The 23,912-nt window shown below is 41.4% G+C and overlaps 1 protein-coding gene across 1 annotated transcript in view; it reads right to left on the reverse strand.

Moving 5' to 3' along the window:
- The window catches only part of LOC106790776, a 99,415-nt gene extending 91,222 nt beyond the window's left edge, over nucleotides 1-8,193 (reverse strand). Inside the window, exons 1-2 of the mRNA XM_014755925.1 lie at nucleotides 7,722-8,193; nucleotides 6,108-6,173 (exon numbers count right to left, since the gene is read on the reverse strand). Of these exons, the coding sequence (XP_014611411.1) occupies nucleotides 6,108-6,173; nucleotides 7,722-7,830 (175 nt within the window). The 5' untranslated portion in view covers nucleotides 7,831-8,193. The remainder of the gene's footprint in view (nucleotides 1-6,107; nucleotides 6,174-7,721) is intronic.
- Between the last annotated feature and the right edge of the window lie 15,719 nt (nucleotides 8,194-23,912).

Consider the following 23,912-nt stretch of genomic DNA (forward strand, 5'->3'; position numbering starts at 1 on the left):
TATCGCCTCTATTCAGCTCCCGGTGAGCCGAGTGATCTAGCTCGCAGCAGGTTCTCCGTTGTAAAAAATCGATGAATGAACCTTAGTCGAAGAGAGAAAGAGAAAGAAGTCGATAGTCGGACTGGCTCCGTCTTACTTGCTCGCTCATTCGCTCGGTAAGGTCAACGGCGTCGTGCAAAAGCCAGCACCTCGAATAGAAAATAAGAGAAGAGAAGAGAAGAGAAGAGAAGAGAATTCTTCTTAAGCGTGAAATGCAAAAATGTTCAAACGGAAAATACGAACTATCGCGTCTTCTGTAAAGTTGGCGTAATCACGAAGCAAGCGTAATCTCATCGAAGGCTTCTTCTTCCTCGAATCCCTCTCTAATCGACCTTGCTCCGTGACCCGAAGAACCCCTTGCTCGACCTCTCTCCGAGATCGGAATCGAAGAAGAAGAAGAAGAGAAGAGGGATAAGAAAAAAGAGAAGAGAAGCTGTAGCGAGGCGGATCGTTTCATCGAGCACGTATCTCACTGATGACGCACTTCCGGCCGAGCTCACCCTCACGGTGGCCTGCCGTGATAATTCCGGAGGATCGGAGGAGCCAAGATCCATCCACCGTGACTCCGTGGCCCCGTGACGACCCTGCCGAGATGTTTGCTCTTGTTGCGGTGCCATGCGGAGGAACGAATAGCTTGGTGCGGTGCGGTGCGGTGCGATTCAGTGTGCCGGTTCCGACTAATGTAAGAAGAAGATGGAGCAAGAGGAGGAGGAGAAGGTAGATAAAGAAAAAGACGAGAGAGAGAGAGAGAGCAAAGGAAAAAAAAGAGAAAAAAATATAACTGAGAAGAGTGAGAGGAAGATAGAAAAAGGATGGAAGAGTTGCAACGCCTAGCCTCCGAAGGAGCTGCTTCGAGAGAAGCTCGATGGTAGTAGCGGTTCGCTCATCATTGTAATTACTTCGCAAGGATGTAGCAGTATATTGGATCATTATCGAGCGCTCCATATCTACCACCTAGCCCGTAAGTATAGACTAGAAACCCTGCCCCTATCTCGTACGTTGTTGTTGTTGCTGCTGCTGTTGCTCAGGTATGTACCTTCTACGTTGACGTCTTCTAAAACATTTTCCTTATTCTATTTTTATCTTAACTCCGAGCAATGACGAGGTGAAAATCAAACAAATGACGTCGTCGACTTCTCCGATACGATGAAAGATCGATAACGAGAGGTGAGATACGCTTCGATCGTTCGTACGTAAGTTCGACCGAATCGTTTCTTTTAAAGCAAACGATAGAAGGATCGTAATGATCATTGTTGAATAAATCAAAAGTAATCGATGGACAATGTACTTTTCCTTGAAACGTAACGTTATGCCTGAAAACGATTTCACGGCAAAGAGGGAGAAATAACGTCTCTTCGGAATGCTGCAGAAATTCGATCGCGAACGAGTCTTGTTCGATCACGCGATGTGACCACGAAAAGAGAAAGAAAGAGGCTTCTCTTCTGTCTGCTCGAACGATATTCATCGATATATCTCGATAGTTCTTCTCAAAGTATACGAGAAACAAATTCCTCGTCTCTCTTCATACAAATTTTGCCAGATATTTATGTTTTTTCTCACAATGAAACCCTTCGATACAAGATTATTACATTATTCCTCAAAGATAACTATTATAGACGAAATTATTTCGAGAATATTCGAGTAGTTTAGTAAAGTTATAGGCCAGGACCAAGAATTTTCGCGAAAGAAAAGGACTCAGAGGACGCACTACGGAAGCTGCTGAAGCAACGGGAGCGTATCGAAAGATCCAGCGTTGATAATCCTTCGGGGTAGGTCGGTACAACGTGCTCACCAAGTCTTGCCTATCGAGGTGAGCTGAGAGTCGAGAAAGGTGGCTGAGAGAGATGGAGAAAGAGAAAGAGAGAGAGAGAGAGAGAGAAAGAAAGAAGAAAGGAAAGAGGAACATCTCTTCCCTCCTTCGTTGAACCTCTCTCTCTCTCTCTCTCTCTCTCTCTCTCTCTCTGTCTCTCTCTCTTTCTGTTCCTCTTCCTTAGCAAGGTACGTGGCGATGCTCAGGTGTAAAACCGTTGATTGCCACGGTAGTATTTTCTCTTTGCACGGCAGAGATGGTAGCGGTGGGCGTGCCGGGCACGACCGTAGGGAGACGGCCAAGGCCTCCTTATCGTGCTACCGCGATTATGTTTATTATACTTCGGCGCGCACGCGTGTGCGTACGTGCGAGTACTTACGTCGGCAAGCGAAATGCGTTCTCTCCTCTCTTTTCTTTTCTTTTCTTCTCCTATCCTTTCCTCTGTTATCCTTTCCTCTGTTATCCTTTCCTCTGTTATCCTTTCCTCATTCTACTCCTACTCCTCTTTTTCCTCACTTCCTCCTTTACACTCTTATTCGTAATCTCCCTGTCGCGAACGTGACGGTGCAGCACGTTATATGAGGCTACGCGATAAGCAAGAAATAAAGATATAGTACTTTTATTTCATTATTTTCATAATATTCCCCTTTTTAAATGTTTTTCGTTTTCATTATTTTTTCTCTTTTTTCTTTTTTTCGTTTTTCTTTTTTACCGTTCTATCATTTTTCTCGTAATTTTCTTTAGGTACTTACTATTTTAGATTATTTTTGTCATTTCTCCGAGAATTTTTGTAAATTTTCTTATTAAAGTTTCGTGTCTATCATCGTTACTCGATACTATTTACTTGTTTTTTTTCTCTCTCATTTGCGTTTCTCAAAGATATTGAAATTGATAATTGAAAGAACGATCGAGATGGCGAGTATCAGTTAGCTTGCTAGGCTTGCTTTGCTAAACTGGTTTACGATACGGGCGTATATCTCGTTAATGGAAGTTCGCGCAAAGTCGCGTACTTAGACGAGAACGCTAAATCGAGTGGAAGGATCGAGAAATCGATTGGATTTATATAAGTAAACCTACGCACGAGAGAGAGAAGGTAGAAGAATGAAAAATAGATAAACAAAAGAACAAAAAAAAAGAAAAAAATGGTTCAATCGGTGTTATCCACTAAGTCGATATTCATCAATAGTCGATCTTAAAGGATTTATCGGCAAGTAAAATAGTCGTATGCAACTTTTCGATTACATCTTTTCATCGGAAGCTTGAAAATTCAATTATCGGGACTTACAACTGTGTTAGAATAGAAACACTCGAACAACGATTATTTATCGAGATTGATTTTGTATTATAGCTTAACAAGATTCAGTCAATAAACATAATATAATATCAAAACGTATAATCTTTCTCTCTCTCTCTCTCTCTCTCTCTCTCTCTCTCTCTCTCTCTCTCTCTCTTTCTTTTCCCCACTTTTTTATTCGAACTCGATTCTCCATCGACATCATCGTCTTCGTCGTCGTTGTCAGCGTTAGAATTCCATCGAGATGGAGCCTTGACATTTCGTGGCCTGGAATCAACCGGCATAATTGATCGGCCTCTGGGGCTCCCATTCGACGACGAAGGAACGGACGAAGAAGGAACGCTATTCCATTCCGTCTGCTTCTCTTCTACGATTACGACGAACTCTTCGCGTACGACCTCGCCAAGAGAGAGACGATGGAACGCGGCCACCACTACACCTCGTCAACTGGATTCCATCGTTTCGTAGAACGAAATTGAACGAGGCGCCCGTTTTCTATCATCATTTTTCCAACCAGGACACTCCATTGATAATTCTCTACTGTCTTTCATTCGAAAAAATAAAACGAACGATGTAAACAGAGTTTGAACAAATTTCATAAGAAATAATAGAATAGAAGAAAACATTATATTCCGAAAGAAAAACGAATACTAAGAAATGAACTTATTGGGAAGATGAAAAAACACAAGCTAACGAAGGTAATAGGAATTTTTGTTGGTTTCTTATCTCGACCGGGGAGGTACACGGATTTTCGACCGTAAACCAATTAAACGGTTGTACTCAAATACGTGTTTGGTATATTACCTTTATATACTTCGCACGACATCCAATCAGAAAAAAAAGAAATATCCTCTTTACCGCGGCGGTCCTTCTTAAAAAAAATCTCGACGATTCCGTTGGAAATACGAGCGGCGCGATTCCATTAAAACAGCTCTCGCGTACCAACTAACCAACCGACCGACCGACCGACCGACCAACCAACCGACCAACCAATCGACCAACCAACCAACCCATCCGGCGGAGGAAGGAGAGCTTCCGAAGCCGAGCGATTAATTCGAGTGAGGCTGGTTCTGGACTCTATTTAATTACACACGCGTGTAGTATCCGTCGTTCCAACGTTTTACCCCCCGTCACTCTCGGTCGGCTATCGTGCATCAAGAAGAGGGGCGCTTCGTTATATTAAAGACGGTAATAAAGGTCTATATGTGTATATACACGCATATGAGAATGGGTATGCACGCACGTCATTGCCCCACGGATCTTCTCTTCAGAGTCTCCTTACGATTTGTTCCGCTAAAAGAGAGTGAGTCAGAGAGAAGGAGACAGAAAGAAAGATGGTGCCATCGAATAAATGTTCAGCACCTACGACAAACAAATGCCACGAGCCTTGAGATTTTATATCGTTGTCGATACGAAGCCAACGACGACGAGGATGTGGCTAAGGTTCAATTCGTAAGAACTAAAGGGAATGAGATATATATGTATATGCATGTGTTCGCGGTAACTGCTTGCGTGTAGGTACTAAAAATTTTATTGCGTCGCGTTTATAGAGAGGAAAAGACAGAGAGTGAGAGGGTGGGGGTGCGGGTGGGGGGGATAGAGAGTAAAAAAAGATAGAAAGAGAGACAAGTACCGTGGCGCAAAGGCTTGTTTAACAAAGTAATGACTACGATTATTCTACTTTACATTTGGTTCTCTCCGAGCAACGTTCGCGATACCTTTTCCAAAGGAAGAAGCTGTTGCCCCCTGGCAATTTACGAGAGATAATCGTCGCTCGAGCGGAGTTACGACTACCGCGTCGTCGTCGACGGCGGCGGCTGCTCTCTTACATTAAAAGCTTCATTTTTCTTTCCTTTCTTTCTTATTTTTTTTCCCAATTTTTATTCTTCCTCATTGAAGCCCATTTTCTTCATTCCTGTCCGAATAAACTTACGAGCGTACAACGACGATCGCTTCGTCTATTACTTTTTCGTCGATCATAAGTTGTCTCGCAGAATTATAATCGTGTATCCCCTTCCTTTGGCGTTACTTTCTCATCTCCCTTTTCATTACTGCCGATCGATTTTTCTTAAACCGATTAATATACTCGTTTTTGAAGGGTGGCCCGATTTCGTTTTCGTTTTTTTCGGTATCTCGATAAAAAAAAAGAAAAAAATTTGTAAAGAGAAGATGGGGTGGAGAAAGAGAGAGAAAGAAATGGCGTCAAATCGGTATAAATATCGTCGAAGAAAGGTTCGCGTGCTTCGACACCGTCGGACAGCATCGAACCGATAAAATACAACATCGTTCACCCTCTCTCGACTTCTTTCTTGATTCTTTTGCGACTTCTCTCTCTCTCTCTCTCTATCTATCTATCTATCTCTTTTTCTCTTTCTTTCCCATCGGTTAGGGTGCGCGCGAGCGCGAAGGAAAAATAGCGCTGCGTCGTTCGTGCCGTGGCTCGTTCAATTTACATAAACACGTACTCATTGATTGCCGGACCAGATTGTCGAGCGTTATTACTTCTACGACCGGTTAACTCCGACGTAGGACCGAGAATAATCGTTAAGCCCTAATCGCTTGCTACGCACCGACCTCGACCTCTCTTTCTTTCTTTCTATCTATCTCTCTCTCTCTCTCTCTCTCTCTCCCTCTATGTCCCTGTGTACGTCTTTCTCTTATTATTCTTTGATGTGGAAATTACTATCTCTCTCTTCTCTAGCTATCTCTTTTTTATCCGTTTATAACTTGTTGGAAGTGTCTTTACCCCTTCAGCCCCCATGCGTGCCAGTCGCGATTCGTTGTCTAGATAATGACACTTGATAATCCGCTTTTAAGATACGTATGGTAAAGAGAAAGAATAATCATATGGTGGACGTGTATTACATCGAATCGTCGTAAAAAACTATCTCGTTTAAATTCGTTAAATATTATATATATATATATATATATATATATAAATAATACAATGTACTTATTACTCACCGGAATGATAGAAAAAGGATCCACCAGCAGTCCCGTCGCGATTATGATAGCCGTTCTTTTCAGGACCTGAAACGAGATATGTTACCTATGTCAAGATTTGAAATTAAAAAAAAATGTTCTTACATAAGAACATCACGATGATTTGAATATTTTCGTTTCAAAATTGAAATCAATAGATAAAAGGTGAAATACGTTTGAAGTAATCTATTATCCGTGGACGAGGATCAAAAACTCATATCGATCTTTCGACGAACGTAAATGGAGGAGGAGGAAGAAAACTAGAATAAGAATAAGAGAATAAGAATAAGAGAATGAGAATAAGAGAATAGAGAAAAGGTTTGTAGTCGGAGGGAGTTAGAGTTAGCTAAGCTAGCTGGCTAGCAAGGAAGCAAGAGATGCGCAGATGGAACGGTTGTATCGATCGATCGATCGACGAATGCCTTCATGCTCTAGCAGTGCAACCGGAGGTGGTACTCGAGAGCACCACCCACGAAGTTAACTACTTAGTATGCACGATCAGCCAGAAGGTACCTACCTACCTATCTGACAAGGTTAACTAATACAGCTTCCTCGGTCGCGCGCGCGCGGTCTCTTGATTAGAAATACGTCGATAAATCAGGGGAAGGGAGACGAGAAACAGCCACGTAGATAAGCATAGAAGAGAAAGGAGAACCTCTCCTCCTCCTCCCCCCCCTCTCTCTCTGTCTCTCTTTCCGTTTAAATCTTTTGCTTTCTCTCAGTCGTTCCTGTAAGTATAAACGTGCTGTTAGAATCGAAGATGGAAAGAAGAGAAAAACCCGCGCGAGAGTTCTTCTTCTCCTCGTCGAATGAAAAAGAAGGAAAGAATGAAAGGAAGGAGGAAAGAAATGAAAGAAAGAGATAGAAGGGAAACGGGGAATGTTGTTGGTGCTCTCGAGAAAGGAGACAGAATCGAGTCCTCCGGTAATTGATCGACTTCTACGCGTGTATATAGGCGCTCTCGAGAACGTTCAGCCTGAGCGGACTTTTGCCGAGTCGTAACGAGATAATTAAATCAATATAGTAGAAGAGCCCGGCAGAAGAGTTTAATTGGACGGCACGCTTCGCGATCTTCTCTTCTCTTCTCTTCTCTTCTCTTCACTTCTCTTCTCTTCTCTTCTCTTTTCTTCTCTTCTCTTCTCTTCTCTTCTCTTCTCTTCTCTTCTCTTCTCTTCTCTTCTCTTCTTTTTCTCTCTTTCTTTCTCTTTCGTTCCTCGCGAAAGCTTCGCGCGTCAAAATGCGAAGCAACGAGAGAGATCTTCGCAACGGGGAGTCCTGGCTACCGGAAATTTTCTTTCCTTCCTTTAATCTCTTTCTTACACCATCATATCCCCGCCACGTTTCTTTCCTTTACCTTACCTTTCGACTTGTACCTTTATTTTAAAGAATAAGACAAAAAAGAAACAAGAAAATTTAACTATAAACTCTATCGTAAGATAAACCATTTTGACAAACATATTATAGAAAGATAAGATTTGAACCGTGTATATGATGGTAATAAAGGCGGAATCCAAAATCAAATAAATCATGTTTCGGAATGTTTAGGAAAAAATATTGATATCGATGGAAATCACGAATGAAACCAGTTTTACCAACGCAAATGGGATGATAGCTCTCCAGTTTGCTCTACCACCTCGAGCATCATCCTTGGCGCTCGATCGCTAGAAATTTGTGGTTTCTCTTTATCGAATCGTTTCCATTCCATCGACACGTCTCTCGGTAGCAATAACACGAACCCATCGCTATCTACAACTACTCTATCCTTTTCTCTCTCTCTCTTTCATCAGAAAGCGCATAGAGGAGACGAAGGCAGAAGAGATTCCGGTCGATCTTTACTCTTAGCCTGCAGAAAGATTACTGTTTTATGCCACGATGAAACTATCTCTCTGGACTCTCTCTCTCTCTCTCTCTCTCTGTTTGTCTGTCTGTCTATTTCTCTCTCTTTATTTTTCTTTCTCTTTCTCTCCGTATGCTCGAAGGTGCGGCCAAGCACGTTCGCGATAAAAGGAAAAACGATCAGGATGGGAAGTGAAAAAAAAAAAGAAAGGGGGAAAAAAGGAAAGAAAAGAAAAAAGTAAAAAAGGCAGAAAGATTTCCCTGAGGCTTCGTAAACTCGAGTTCCTCTACTCTCGTCTCGGCTCCGAGCTAGATCATTTTATCGGTCGAGCAGTAACGTAGAAATCAAGAAGCGAGACGACGACGACGTACAATATTTTACCGAGTTTCGTGACTACTTTTCTTTATTTTTATTCTTTTCTTATCACGATTTCATTTTTTCATATTTTATTCGAACGACGAAGGTAGTAGACCCCCGTTTTTTTCTTTTTATCTACTTTACATCTGGAACATGTGTCTTTTATTATCGTTCTTGCTATAACAGTAATAACGTTTGTAACTCCTTATTCGATTTTTTACCATTTTGTAATTTTTCAGAATGAAAGCAGCAAAAAATTATGATCGCTATCCTCTGTTCTTTCATCATGCGAGAAATGGGGTTGGAGAAGGGGGAAATTAGCTTCGAAAAAGAGATCGAGTTGATGGAAAGATAATCATAGGTGGTATATATCCTTGGAATGGAGTCAACGAAGGGGAGTTGAACAGCGAACACGTGGCGTGGGTGTTCGCACGCGCAAACAACACACGGGGATGGAGCGAAGAGAATGAACCAGCACGCGTTGTGGGCGGACCACGAGAAGAAGGTAGTGGAGGTTAAAGAGGCGGTGTTGGTAGGGAGAGACCAGCTCGATAAAAGGAGTAAACACGAACGGCCACGGCGATTAGACTTTCTCCTTAAAATATCTTTCTTTGACATTTCTTTATATTCATTTCAAATGTTGACAAGAAAAAGAAATTAAAAAAAAATATATAAGGAAGTCCTCCCTTTCTCCCTCTTTTCTATGCTTTAGTAAAAGAAGATGATTGGATTGGAATGGTGGATCGATCGATCGATCGTTCGTTCAGTTCGGTCCGTGGCCCAATCACCCAATCACTTTCTCCGGTTGCCCTTTAAAGAGTCTTATTTGCATAAGACTGGCACCGGTCGCGTCTGATTGGCCGTAATTAGCGATGCGTGGCCCGCGCCCACGCTGGGTCACCGACGGAGTATTAAAGGTAAAGAGGAGGATAAGAAGGAAGACATATGTGAGAGGAGCATATGTGATCAACGCGTAACATACGCTACCTAGACATTTACGCACCCACGCATCTAAAAGACGCGCGTGCCGCTCCACCTTGAATTTCGTAAGATCCTACACCCGAAACGATTTATTGTTCTCAATACTTAAATACAATCCGTAAATCTATGGTAAAAACAGCTGTATCGATAGAAAATAACGATCGTTCGTAATCGTTCGATAAATGTTTCGGATAAAAAGTAAACGGGTTAAAGTAAATAATTTATGTAAATGACGATAATAAGCGATTAACGTGACAGCTAATAATAATATAATACAAATAAAAGCATACGAATGATTTAACGCTAACTACGTTGACCCTTATAAAATGATATCAAGAAAGTATCCGGTATAATCGAGTGAACACTATCGTACCATTTGAGGATAAGTGCATCTCTATGTATGTTACATACGTATGTACAATGTATCACGCACACGTACGTACAAGTATATACGTATGAGGAATCGTTCCGCAAGGATTAATGCGATTGGAAACTTTAACCTTGGCCTTTGATGCTCATTCCAATTTTCTAGGCTCCTATCTCGCGCTCTTAAAGATCAGAGATATAACGAGCGATAAAAGCTCTCGCACTAAGCGCTCATAAGTTATTATTAACGACGAACGATCTAATATCACGATCGAAACGATCGTCCCAAACGATCATCTCGTCTCTCACTTATTCTATCATTCTATCTTTTTCTTTAGCATCTGTGTACGTTCGCTCGGTCGAGCAAAATCACGTTCATCGATAAAGAGCCGGTTTTATTGCGTTCGTCCAGGAGACCATTTGCTGTCATCGGCACGACGACGACGACGACGACGACGACGACGACGACGAGAAAATCGCGACTTGGCCGTACGCGTAACGCGCGCCCCGATAACACGTATCCAAAGTAAAAAAAACCTCTTCCGAGTCGGCACGCATACACCGCGCCTGCCTATCTTATTCGAGAGTAACTTAACGTTTAATTTACGAGCACTATTTCTCTCGACCGTTTAAACGTTCCACAGTTTCTTACTTCGATTTTTCACTACGACAATTAAAACTTGTAATAATAAAAGTAGGAAAAGAGAAGATACCTATATACAAGATGACGATGCAACAGGAATAACAGCAACTACGAGTATTCATCGGAAATTATATATAATACTAAATCGAGAAAATATTATAAGAGAATTGTAGTTTCGAATGGGAAGAAGAGGAAGAGGAGGAGGAGAAGAAAGAGGAAGAGGAAGAGGAAGAAGAAGAAGAGAGAGAGGATCGTATTAAGAGTTATATTAACGGTTTCCGGCTAGGAATATTTTCGCGTCATCTGTTCGACGCCGATCATAAATCCTGACGTTGCGCGTTACGCGGAACTTATTAAAATCGCGAATATCGAATTGTCTGCTCGTCTACCTGCCTCTCCTTTCTTTTCTCTCTTTCTTTCTTACTCTATCATATCAATTATCTCGAATATGTCCGTTTCATTATCCCCATCGTGACGAGAGAACAAAATCGTTTTATCCAATATGAACGAGAGAGAGAGAGAGAGAGAGAGAGAGAGAGAGAGAGAGAGAAGAAAAAGAAAAGAAAGAAGGGGAGACAGATGTAAAGAGAGCGTAGATCCACGCACACGAGTTGACACTGATTGTGAATTTACACATGAACGCGCACTAATATCACTTAAGTCAGTAGATACGCACAAGTGCACTTACTTACTTCTCATGTATACAGCATTAAAGTACGGATATACCATCGCGCGGACGATGCACTTGCGTGGCACGACGGATATTCAACTGTGTCAAGGTTTTACGATAAACAGACTCCCGCCCTCTCTCTATCTCTATCTCTCTCTCTCTCTTTCTCTTCCTCTTTTTTTCTCTATCTCTAATTTCTTTGAATTTTACAGACAAGAGAAAAGAAGAAAATATAAATTTTAGGAGAATTGACAATAATTTCGCGTCTCGTTTAAATCCTCTGTTTATTTTGTTCTCATACTTTGACACTACCAGAGAGGAGAGTCGGTGTGTGCTCGCGAGTAGTCTCGAGTTCAGCTAGGAAGATCTCGGGACACTAGGTGCGCGTTTGGTAGGGGTCCGCGTAAGGTCTCGAGAATCGTGTTAGGAGGGGATAAGGTCGAAGGTCAGGGCTATACGGTCCGACCCGTGACCTCTGACCCTCTCGATCCCTCCGACCCGAGCCGCATGAACCCGCACTCTCGTGCACTTAAGTTCTTCCCTCTTTCTTTCTTTCTTTCTTTCTTACTCTTTCTTTATTTATTTCTTTCTTTCCCTTCTTCCATCTTTTTCCTCTCACAAATGTCAGTCGTCTCGGCAGCCAACCAACACGATATGAGCTTCTCCCATACTCGTATATCTCCGTTTCTCTCTCATATACACGCAAAATGCAAACGCACACTTTGAAATATTCATCTTCTCTTCTCGCAAATCGCATGCTCGCGTCGTTGTCTCCTCGCCTTCTTTCTTTGTGTCCCTATGATATTCTACTTGGAAATCTTCATACGACGTAACCGGAAACTTTGTTCAAATTTGCTGTCAATTTTCAAAATCTCTTTTTCTTATCTGTGTTAAGAGGTTATCGGTTTAAAGGTCGTACTGGTATGTTTTCAGTAACTCGATTAATTCATTCCGGTTTAGAGACGATAGCTACGATAAGAGTCATAATTAAGATAACGACGTGCAAACCCTACTACGTTCCGAACTAATTAGTATTTCTGGTTATTATTATTAATATTATTATTATAGTTCGTACGTAAGTTTAAAGAGACCGATTTATCAATACGCTCGTAATACACAATGTAATAAGTCTATCATAATAATCTAAGTTCACGGAGCCCGTTTCCGGTGAACAAATTGAATAAGAATGAATTTCTACAAAATTTACATCGCTCATACTCTATTGACCTCCGCGAAGTAACTACGACAACGTGGTGAATATGAAACATTGCTCGCAATTACGAAGAAAAGTACAGCAACAAACGAGAAAATTTATTTTTGTCTCCTCTATTTCAGAATAAAATTCAACCAAGAGAGAACTATCTTTTCTTGTCATCGTCGTCGTGGTCTTGGTCTTGGTCGTAGTCGTGGTCGCGGTCGTGGTCGTCTTAGTCTCGAGGATAATTAAACCAACGGCAGATCCAATAAAGAAAGATTTAATCTTTATCACTGATAGAAGTTAAACTTTATAATCTAAGGACAATTAATTTGCTCGATGTAAAGTATTCACCTTATTAAATGAAGTAATTAATTCTCGTTAAGCGTTCGATCCTCCCCTCCCCCTCTTTTTTCTCATTTTTCTCGTTTTTTTTTCATTACTTTTTCTTTTTTTTTTTTCGAGACAAACGACACGGAACATGTGTTCGAGGAAGATATTTTTCATCCAACGATCGGAGAGAGATCACGGCCGTGTCAAGCTCACTAAAGGAACATAAGAACGCTTCTGTGTCGATGAAAATACTCGTAGAATGGTTCGCGCGAGTGTATTATACGTGAAAGTGAGCCCCATTTAATATGAATGTGTGCGGAAGACCCGCGATTGGACCTCTGCACTCTGACCCCTCCGCGCATCGGGACCATTGCTGCGAGCAGCAGAACGGCCGGTTGCTACAAACCGTTTGAAAAATTTCACGCTCTACTCGCGAACGTAACCGATTACATACACCGAACTACCTATTACCTCTTTCTCTTCTACTTCCGTCATCTTTTTTCAAATAGGCACGGTATATACCTGTATATATATATATGTATGTATGTACCTCTACAAACATCTTCTACTTTAAACTTTACCTTTGCATTATTCAATATCTTATAATTCTTAACTCGATGGTCGATTTAAATCGCTACGTCTCGTTTTGTTTTGACTACGTGACGGATTAAATTTTCTGTCTGTGATTCATCACAATTAGCTATTGGTAAATATGTATGTTAACGAGATACGATAATGTCATGAGGATTGATGATAAAGCGTTTAATATATTTTCACTGATTAATTCTTTTATATGGGTTAATAATCGTATGCAAAGATTCGATAAAGACCAACAAAGTTCAATTGTATTTTGTACACTGAGATTCTCGTTTTACCAATTCTTTGTTTTCTATAAATTAGAAGAATATCAAGAACAAAAATGAATAACAACAAAATCTAATTAACTAATAATTACGATCTTTAATTAAAATCAATAGAGAAATGAAGTGATTCGAGTCAGTGATAGATCGGCCATGATACAAAGCAATATATTCAATAATAATAGAAAATGCTTTAATCAAATGAAAATGACTTGAAAATTTCAATGAAAATACGTATGACATTATAAACCCAATAAAATCAAAGATTTCTTGTAAAATTTAATCTCACGGGTTAAATACTTATTTACAGAAGCTGCAACGCGCAGGTATGTCTCGTAAATCCGTGTTGGGAGACATTCGTTTAAGTTTGAGTTAATAACTCTCCATAAATATCAAGTAAAAGGGAGATCGGTCAAAAAGAAAATAAGTATAACCAAAGTCACTATCTTTTATGGAGAAGTATAGCAAGAAGGATGCACGCACCGTCTAGACTCCCTGTGATTTCGTTGATTTTTCTAAAATGAAGAAGAAAAAAAAACAGAGAAAGAAAGAAAAAACGAAGCGACAAGGCAAAGAGAAACATTTCGATAAACTGTCCCGAGACATCGATATTTATCGCGCTCACGATCGGCCGTACGAGTTTTAAGCGAGTCGAGAGTGGCGTTAATCATACGCGTGTGGCTATTGGTTACCGACTCTACGAATTGATGATTCCTAATTAAGGTACCGCGGCGCAATTAAGAAGACGCGCACCTTTAATTGCGGCTATCAATAAAAAGGGGGAAGTAGTCGCGGCGGAAGATAGTAGGATAGGAGTGAACCCGAAGAAAAGGGAAAGGGGAGGGGTATGAAGGAGACAGTAGAGACCAAAGCACGGTGTCGACCGATAAATGTTTTCGTGCTACCGTATGTAGTAGCTGCTGCTACGTGTGCTGTGCTCTGCTGTGCTGTGCTGTGCCGTGTTGTCCTGTTGCGAATATAACCAACCAACCAACCAACGAACCCATTGCCCACTCCTCCTCGAGTCGAAATCTCGCATCTTCTTCGTCCGCCTTGCTCGTGATCCTTCGTTGTTGCCGTTCGTCCGGAATTTCTCAATTCGATTTCCGTCCGGTCGCTCATTAATTGCGACCAGTTCCTTAACCGGTGAAACGAAGTCACCATACTCTTCTTCTTCTTCTTATTCTTCTGCTTCTTCTTCTTTCCTTTCCTTTCCTTTCCTTTCCTTTCCTCCTCGTCTTTCTCTTTCAAGTCGCACCTACTTAATTGGATCGCGTACCCAGAGACTCGAAAGATTCCTCGAAATTCCACGATCAATTCGAACTATTATCTCCTCGTATGATTTTTAACCTGCTGCTGCTCGTTCCCTTTTACATTTCTTTTTTTCATTTTTTCTCTCTCTTATTCGAAAATACGCTAAATAACCGCATACTTCGAAATTATTTAATCGGCCGTATCTGTACGCATTTTGTGAGGATATTAAAAAAAGATTAGCCACGAACGATTCCGATTGAAAGTACTGTTTGATAAATATCCTAAACTCTTGCGACGATAAATAATTCGAAATTGACGATCGATCAGGAATAACCCAAGAAAGAAAGAGAGAGAGAGAGAGAGAGAGAGAGATGAGTTGGGTGGAATCGAAAATCGATTAAAAGACATCGAATCTGATCTCTCTCGGTGGATTTGGCAAAGTCGGCGATTCTAGAAAAAGAGAATTCGAAGGAAAGGGGATATAAGGTTGGTTTCTTTTTTGACGAAAGGAACCGAGAAGAAGAGAAAGAGAAAGAGAAACGGAGGGAGAAAGATCGGCCGAAATCGGGCTGCCACTGGTGGAAGGAATAAATTCCATTGGCGACAAAAGGAGAACGCCCTTATGCCGAAGCTAATAGCGTCCCTACCGGTCTTCGTTCTTCCCTTTTTTCTTCTTGTTGCTCGACGAAGGAGAGGAAATAATGACCGAGAGAAAGAAAGGGAAGAAAGGGAAGAAAGAGAGGGAGGAAGGAAGGAAGGAAGGAAGAAAGGAAGGAAGAGCAAGATGGCAACGTCGTTTGCGGAGGAACCACCACTCCCTCTCCTCCCCCACAACTCTCCTTCTTCTTCTTCTTTCACTCGCGTGGCCTTCAATCTGTCAGAGGGCGAAGCTTACGCATGTGGTACGATCTCGTCGTTGTCTTTGAAAGATAGAAAGAGAGAAGAAGTGAACTTTCGAAGTAGTATACCTCCTAAGGATGTAAATGAAAAATGTAAATTGGCATCGACTGAGCCGATTCCCGAGTTCTACGGTTTCAACTTTTCGGTTCCCCTTCGCGTAGAGGGAAAGAAAGGGAGAGGGAAAGAGGAGAAGAAGATCCGGAGTAGAGGCGGAAAAAGATCTAAAACGTTTACGCCGACCGCGAGTTGAACGCGAGCGGAGAAGTTGGAGGAGAAGTTGGAGGAGAAGGAGGAAGAGGAAGAAGAAAAAGGGGAGAGAAGGGGGTTGAGATGCTGCAGGAGCCTTTCGCTAGACTGAAGAGACAATGCCATTGTTTTTAGACTTCAAAGGGACCTGACCGCTCGCGAACTGAGCCTTTGCTCTTGCCGTCGCTCCTAAATTCTTCTACGTCAAGCAAACCCAGTCCTCGTAATCGCGAATTCCTCTTCTTTTCTCTCTCCCTCTCTCTCTCTCTCTCTCTCTCTCTCTCTCTCTCTCTCTCTCTCTCTCTCTATCTCTCTCTTCCTTCCTCCTTTCTTTCTACCCTCTGCATTATGTACGAACCCTTAACCCTTGACGAGGAGAATTTCCAAATAATCCTGGACCGTTCGTTCGACTTTACTCGATCGTGCATCGATCGGAAGGACAAAGTGAACAAAAATTGTAGAAAAAAGTGGAGAAAATAAAAATAAGAAATTGGTGGAAAAGACGATAGGGTTTCTTCTTCTTCGTAGTGTAGAACTTGCAGAAGCCGGCGGGCAAGCACGGTAATTGCCGCGCTTGGCGGCCTTCGCTCCAATAAGCTCCACCATATGCTTCGATGCAAGCATACGTATGGTTACTTACGTATGAGAAAGAGAGAGAGAGAGAGAAAAAGATCGGGCTGCCTTATGGAAGAAAGGGATAAAGGGAAGAATAAGAAAAGAAGGGATCGTTGGAAGGCGAGAGAGGGTAAAGGTACGCCGCGTAGGAGCTCCTCGCACGTATGTAAATGCGTATTGTCTTACTACGCCGATAAAAAGACCTCCGCCGTGCCGGCTGCATTACCGTGGTCAGCAGTATATTAGCCCTTTGATTTATGCCGGATCGCCATATAAGTTCTACAATGTCCCGTCGTGCGGCTCATACATGCGTGTAGGGTATACGTGACTCCTCGTAATCCTGTGGCCCAGCTGCGAAGCTCAAGAAAGATCGTTTTAGGTGTGTACTAAGAGAAAGAGAGAGAAAAGACAATGTCCTTCGATCGGAGTCGAGTTAAAAACGATCTCCTCCCTTTTTGTATTTCAAACTTTGAAGATATCCTACCGTTTTTTTTTTCTCACGCGATAGGATTAGAAATATTTTTAAGAGTCACGGTAGATAAGTACGGATCGATCTTTCGTTCGTTCGTTCGTTGTTTTCTTAACGCAACCTGGATGGTCTTAATGAGTGATTAATAGCGACTCTTACATCGGCTTTAGATGATCGCTACGAGAGTAGCCATGATACTCTAGCAAGATGATGATCATCGCTGGCTACTGCTTTCGCGATGATCATTAATTTCAAGGGAAATAAGTCGTAGACTTTGCTACCCGCCAACTATTCTTAGTTCCTAATGACGTTTTGTTAATGAAGATGAAAAGCGTCTACTTTTACCAACCACTGAATGTACACTACCTAATGCGGAATCCTTAGCGAATAATAATCACCTTCGATACTTTGCATCTCTTTTTCTATGGTTGTTGTTGTTGGTAATACCGGAGTGAGAGTGAGATAGAGAATCAGCTTTCTCTCTCGCCAAATGCGCATGAATATTATCGTCTAAACGTTATTACGGTACGTTTCTTCCCATTACCACGAACAACACGTTACCTACCCTTATCTCCACTTATATACGTTAGACAGATTCTTAATTTGAAGAGGATCGTAAACAGCTCGGCGAACAATGCCAATGATAGGAACACCCGAGAGTAGATTTGCATGTTCCAAGGAATATCGCCCGGTCCCGATCGAGCAATTAATAAATTTGTCTCGTCGTTTGCATTATTCATACGATCCTTATCCCTTAGATTTTCCACATAGGAAGAAACTATTCGTGAGTATATCAAATGGTTCTTACCAATTTCCTATACTTTCGATCTGATTTCTCTCTCTCTTTCTCTTTTTCTTTCTCTTTCTTACATAAACCCACACACACACACATATGCACAAACACCCTGACACGCAGACAACGCATACGCGCATAGATGTATACTCTTTCTCGGACGGATTTCGATCGATGGCAGGAAGGTTGGTGAATTATTTGAAGAGTCCACTAGTTGGTGAGTCCGAGCCCGTCCTTTTTCATTCCAGAATCCTCAGCAGGATCCGGAGGAAAAAAAGGGACTCAGTATTGCGGTTTGTGCAACGTCCAAAGTTACACCGGCGGACCGGTCGTCGTCGTCGTCGTTGTCGTCGTTGTTGTCTTTCACGACCGGTAGCCTCCTGGGGACCTCGTTATCGGTACGATGTTGATATATGGCGTGCATTGCTCCTCCATCCACGCCCTGCACGCTCTCCCTCTCTTTCCCATTCTTTCTTTCTTTCAATACTGGCCGTTCTTCTTGCTCATGGCTTCGGCCGGTCCTTGTTACACGGGTAACGCCGAAGCTGCTGCTGCCGCTAACTCTCTTCTCTTCGAATCGAAACGGATATTCAGGCCCATTGTTCGGACCGCCCTCTGTGGCACAGCACCGACACACCGGCTGTTCATTCGTTCCTTCCTTCTACTTCTTTCGTTCATACGATACTGTCTTATTATAAATCGGCAATATTCCCTTGTCTCACATTTGTAGATACACGTCATCGCATTTTACACTAACCATAAGTAAAAAAAGTCTTCCTTCATTTCATCTAATTTTTTCTCTCAATATTCAACAAGACGACCAACATTTTCCACCCTTTCTCGATACATCTTTCCGAATAACAGATTTTTCAAATTGTACGATAATAATACTACCCTAAATTCTCCCCTTTCACAGATCTATCCTAATGTAAAAGATAATGAAAGACCGACTAAGAAAATGACGACCGTACGACAATGAACGAAGGGAATACTGCCTCTGTTACTGGCTGACAATGATTCGCTCAACTCACGATCACGTCAGGGACAAAAAGTCGGTGTTGGTTTAACCGGCTTGCGGGTTATGATGAGAAATGTAATTTAAATTATTCACGCTTTTTGCTCACTCCTGCCTACCTTTTTTCTGACATAACAATCACCAAGAGGACGAGCGTTAGACGACGTTCGGGCAAAATGTCTCTTCTCTCCTCTTCTTACCCACCCTCTCCCTCTGTCATTCATTCTATGTTATCTTTTTCGTTCTCGTTGAGTCTCATCGTTCGCATGGGAACGAAAAAGAAGACAAAGAGTTAACAGAAAGATAAAGATAAAGAGAGAGAATGAGTCTGAGAAAAACAAAACACGAAAGAGGCCGACAATGTCGCTTGCTTCTGGAGAAAGTGAATACGCTAAGGAAGGTCTCGGTGGAGGGAGACAGACGTCCTCTTCGTGAATGAAATTGTAACCTGCCGCGCGACCACTACGATAATGTCCTCTTACGCAACGGCGCACGATCTTCCTGTCTCTACGGGTCTATGACATCGGAGAACTGACTATCAAATTCTTTATGATATCTTTTATCCTTTTTTATCATTTTTTACCTTAGCAGATATTCGAGATAAGATTTTCATTAGTGCTACTACATTCAAATCATTCGTCATCCAGGAATACCCATTCTAAGTTTCGTTTTCGAGTAATATATAACTCAGGAACTTGTTCGTTGAGATGTATGTTTTATTCAGAAGTTCAAGTATATATCTATCTTGGGTTTTCGTAAAGGGAAACTAAGGAAATAATGAAGTTCGTTTAGGAAGTTTGTTGGAGTTAGAAACAAGAAAGTTGTAGGTAGAGGTAAGAAGGGTTCCGAGATGAAAAAGGATATACCTAGGTTTAACAACTATAAATTGACGTATACAGTTGTGTTACTATAATAATGATATAGTATATATATATATGATGATGATAATAATAGTGATCTTAATAATAATGATAGTAATATAAGAGAGAAAAGGGTTACGTAGATTGAAACGTAACACCCCACAAGGAATATCTCGTAGAAGGACTGTATTTTTGGCTAATAACTTTGATTCAGAATCGAAGGATAAATTCGTTGTCTCCGGGGGCAAGGAATATCTTCAAGGATTTTTTTATGGCGTTCATATAACATAACTACGGGATCCTTTCTCGTCCTTCTCTCTTTCTCCCCGAAGTAATGGAACTTAATGCAACGTGGAAAAGCTCATGAATGAGTTTGCGTGACACGTAGGAGGTTTGCAAGGCCTCCATGCGAAGATCCGCGTGACTTTTGCGTCTTGGTATAGAAACCTGGACTTCCTGTCCGCGCTCACATGTCCGACTCCCAACCATTATAGCATCATCTACTACCGGTGGACGTTGTGGGAGAGTAAGCATCGCTCACACGTCACGTTATGCGACCACTCTCGAATCAACTTAAACCTTCATTCACTACTGCACCACAATCTTTTCCTTTTTCTACGAATTTTATTTCTTCTTAATCCATTCTCTTTCATTCTTTCCTTACATTCATAACTCTCAATCATTTTCCATTCAGTTTTCTACGATGGTAAATTATATTTCATTCATTCACTGATCAACGATACATCGTTGATAAATATATCTCGTACGACGAACATCAGCAACGCGAATATAAATCTCATCATTAATTTCGATTGTAATTAAATATTAGTAATCGGTGAATCTATAAATGTGTCTTTCTCTCTATCTCCCCTTATTCACAAGACTCAATCGTGTAGATACAGATGCTATTATAATTTGTACGATTTGCTAAGTGGATAAACTCGTCACGACTTCTTCGAGTTGAATGAAAAAGTGTTTCTACGTTTAACGATCGACGATAACTCACTTAAGTGTACTTTATCGCGATTCTTACGTAGAAGTACCTATGCAAATTTCATTTCGTTATCTATCTATCGAAAAAGAAAAGAATTAAAAAAAAAAAAAAGAAGAAAAAGAAAAGTTTAAAAATTCTTCGAAGCGTATCAAGTACAACCTCGAACTCGATATCAACGGTAATAACGTTCATTGTCTACGTGTTACTTTCTCGGCATCGTAAAATCAGTCACAAGAGGCAATTCGTTACGATCGGTGAAACATGACACGAGCGTAGAACGGATCTGTCTTTAATCTGTACGATGACCAAACGTCGTTCCTAACAAATTGAACCGCACTGTTAACCGGACTTTCGTGGAATCGTATCGTGATCGACGATCGATGCATAGAGGTAGGTACTTAGGTATTACGAGTGCCGGTTACGTTTACGATCCACATGCGTCACGATTATGTCCAACTCGGTGACACTTTGCACTACAAATTTTATTTTACGATATGTTGACTACGGTACAAGAGTACGACAGTGCGAGTAAGCGAGCAAGCAATACGAACACAGTGTATACTTACATACACACATACCTACCATACATACTACGAGAACCGATTCGAGATAGATTTATTACGTCCACGCGTTCTCCTTCGCCTGCTGTATATACCACCTACCTCGCGGCTTGCTTTCCCATGCAACACATATCTACTACCTACACCTAACTGATCTCCTCCTAACTACCCTCCTATTTCCTTCGTTTCTTCTTCCACGAAAGAGAAACATTTTCCTACCAGAAATTACGGGTGCGTTCTCTTTTACGGGACAGTTGCGATTTCGCGGCCGAGGGAACATATAAACGTCGTCCTTCGTCTTTTTTCAAACTTTAAACAAAAAAAGAACGCCTACGTAATGATACCTACCCATCAGTCAATCAAATGCACGCGGCTCCTAACGCACGCGTTCGGTAAGATAACAACAACAACAAAAATAAGAATCAAAATAATTAAAAAAAAAAGTATACGAAAGAGGGGTGTGGCGGGAGAGAGATGTTCTTATCGAAAAGTAATTAAATTAATTTCAAGCGCGAGTAAAAACGCGTCCATGCCCATGAGATAGTTGGTTGGCTGGCTGGTTGGCTGGCTGGTTGGTGGGTTGGCTGGCTATCCCGCCGCCTTATTTCCATGTCATTGAAATTCGCACGACGATGATCTTGCGCGATAGAAACGAACGTGCACGCACGCGATCCACGCTACGGTCACCGTTCCATCTCTAAACCTTGTGTCTGCCACCCCCCATCCCTTTTGTCCTTTTCAAATCGAAAAGAACCAGCGGGACGTAACTTAACGAAGGGACCGTAGAGAAGAAGGAGAGGAAAAGATACGTCATTAATAAGACAACGAGCCTCCAATAGGTGTATTTTTAGGGTGGGAGTAAGGCCCACGCGCAACCAGGACTGTCTCTCTAGCAACATTTAGACCACCCTTTTTTTCTTCTCCCTTTTTCTTTTCTTTTATTTTCTTCATTCGACCGTACGACACGACACGGTTAAATGCGTGCAACACGTCCGCACGATCGATCGTTACTTTCAATCAAGCCGACCCTTCTCTCCTCCTCTTCTTCCCCCTTCTCTCGTTTCGTCCTCATCCACCTTCTCCTCCTCCTTCTCTTTCTCTTACCGTTCTTAAATGTTCACGTACTACATACGAAGAGAACTGTTCGCGCACCAGATTCGACCTGAATGCGTGATATTGATTTTATTTATCGATCTGACCCGGTCCGCCCGCTTTTGCTTACGTCATCATCCTAGACATGCAATGCCCACGCAAATCGATCGTTTATTCCCTCGAGAACAAAAAATACGAAAGACTGTCCGTACATAGGCGAGTTAGTCTCAGCATAGTTTAATTGCCACCGGTGAGGGAGGGAGAGAGAGAGAGAGAGAGAGAGAGAGAGAGAGAGAGAGAGAGAGAGAGAGAGAGAGAGAGAGNCGTTTATTCCCTCGAGAACAAAAAATACGAAAGACTGTCCGTACATAGGCGAGTTAGTCTCAGCATAGTTTAATTGCCACCGGTGAGGGAGGGAGCGAGAGAGAGAGAGAGAGAGAGAGAGAGAGAGAGAGAGAGAGAGAGAGAAAGAGAGAGAAACACATTGGAACGATCGGTAGCTACGGTTAATTGCTACCGTTTTCCTTGCGATAGGATACTACTGACAGCGCGTTTTATATAATATTTTCTTGAAAGTCGAGGACGAATTATTACGGTGCGAACTCTCTTAATGACTCGACACCAATTATATGCACTTGAGAATTTTTCTTTTAAATATTTACTTTCTTATTTACCTTTTTATGTTTTTCTTTTTTTTTGTTTTTGAAACGATTTTATCGGAACGTTGAAAGTAAAGTCACGTTAATCTGAAGATAATTAAACTATTTCCGTGAGAGAAATTATTGTTAAGTAATCGTAACAATCGTTTCGAATTCAAATTATATTTCTATGTAATTAACGAGAAAAAGTTACATTAGATGTTTAATCTGTTAATTGAAACATTTGAAATATGTATTTATATAGATAGATAATTAAATAAACAATGCCGATATTTGTATCAGTCATTTTTATGAGTGTATTTAATTAATCCAAGGTTGAAGAAGAAATGAAAATGTTAACGCATTAATAAAAATATATAAATTTGATCGTAAAAGTACGAACACGTTATTGAAATAATCAGATGGTAGGAGAGGACTAGGAGGATCCTCGTAATACGTTTGTGTAGTATTCTTGAGACTGAGTAGTATTCGTGATCTCATTCTTACATTCCACACGACCAACGAAGGATGGAATGATTACTTCATGAATTCCGCAAAAGATACGAAATACCAGAACTGGCCAGTGTTGCCACCACCGCAGTCGCAAACGCGATATGTGGCGAGCTACCAAAGAAAATCCAAGATACGTGTTGTTTCTTCGGAACGAATTGAACGAATACAAATCTCATAACGTCTAATCCCAGTTAACTTCCTTCTTCTCTTCGTTCTTATTCAATAGAGGAAGAGCAATAAATATCCGTTGAACCTATCGATCGATCGATCGATCGATTGAACGCGTCTTTTCCCTTCGACAGAGACGCACACGACGTTTCCTATGATACCTGAATCGGCAAGTCGGTGTGAGTCTCGATTTAAAGAGAAAGAGAGAAGAAAAAAACATATATAAATAAAAAAAAAGAAAAGAAAAGCAAGTAGAGGTAGAAGAAACGTCCGTAAGAGAGATCGAGCAACCTAATAGGAATTTATTGAATCGATACAACTTTGTTCTCTCGCGATATGCGAGAGAACGCGTAAGAAATGGTCTGGTACAAACGAGCCGCGTGCAACTGACGTGTGTCGTCATAGACAAAAGAGAAAAAGAAACAGAG

Source organism: Polistes canadensis, unplaced genomic scaffold, assembly GCF_001313835.1.
Source record: "Polistes canadensis isolate GaletaPanama2010 unplaced genomic scaffold, ASM131383v1 scaffold_259, whole genome shotgun sequence".
Taxonomy (NCBI): domain Eukaryota; kingdom Metazoa; phylum Arthropoda; class Insecta; order Hymenoptera; family Vespidae; genus Polistes; species Polistes canadensis.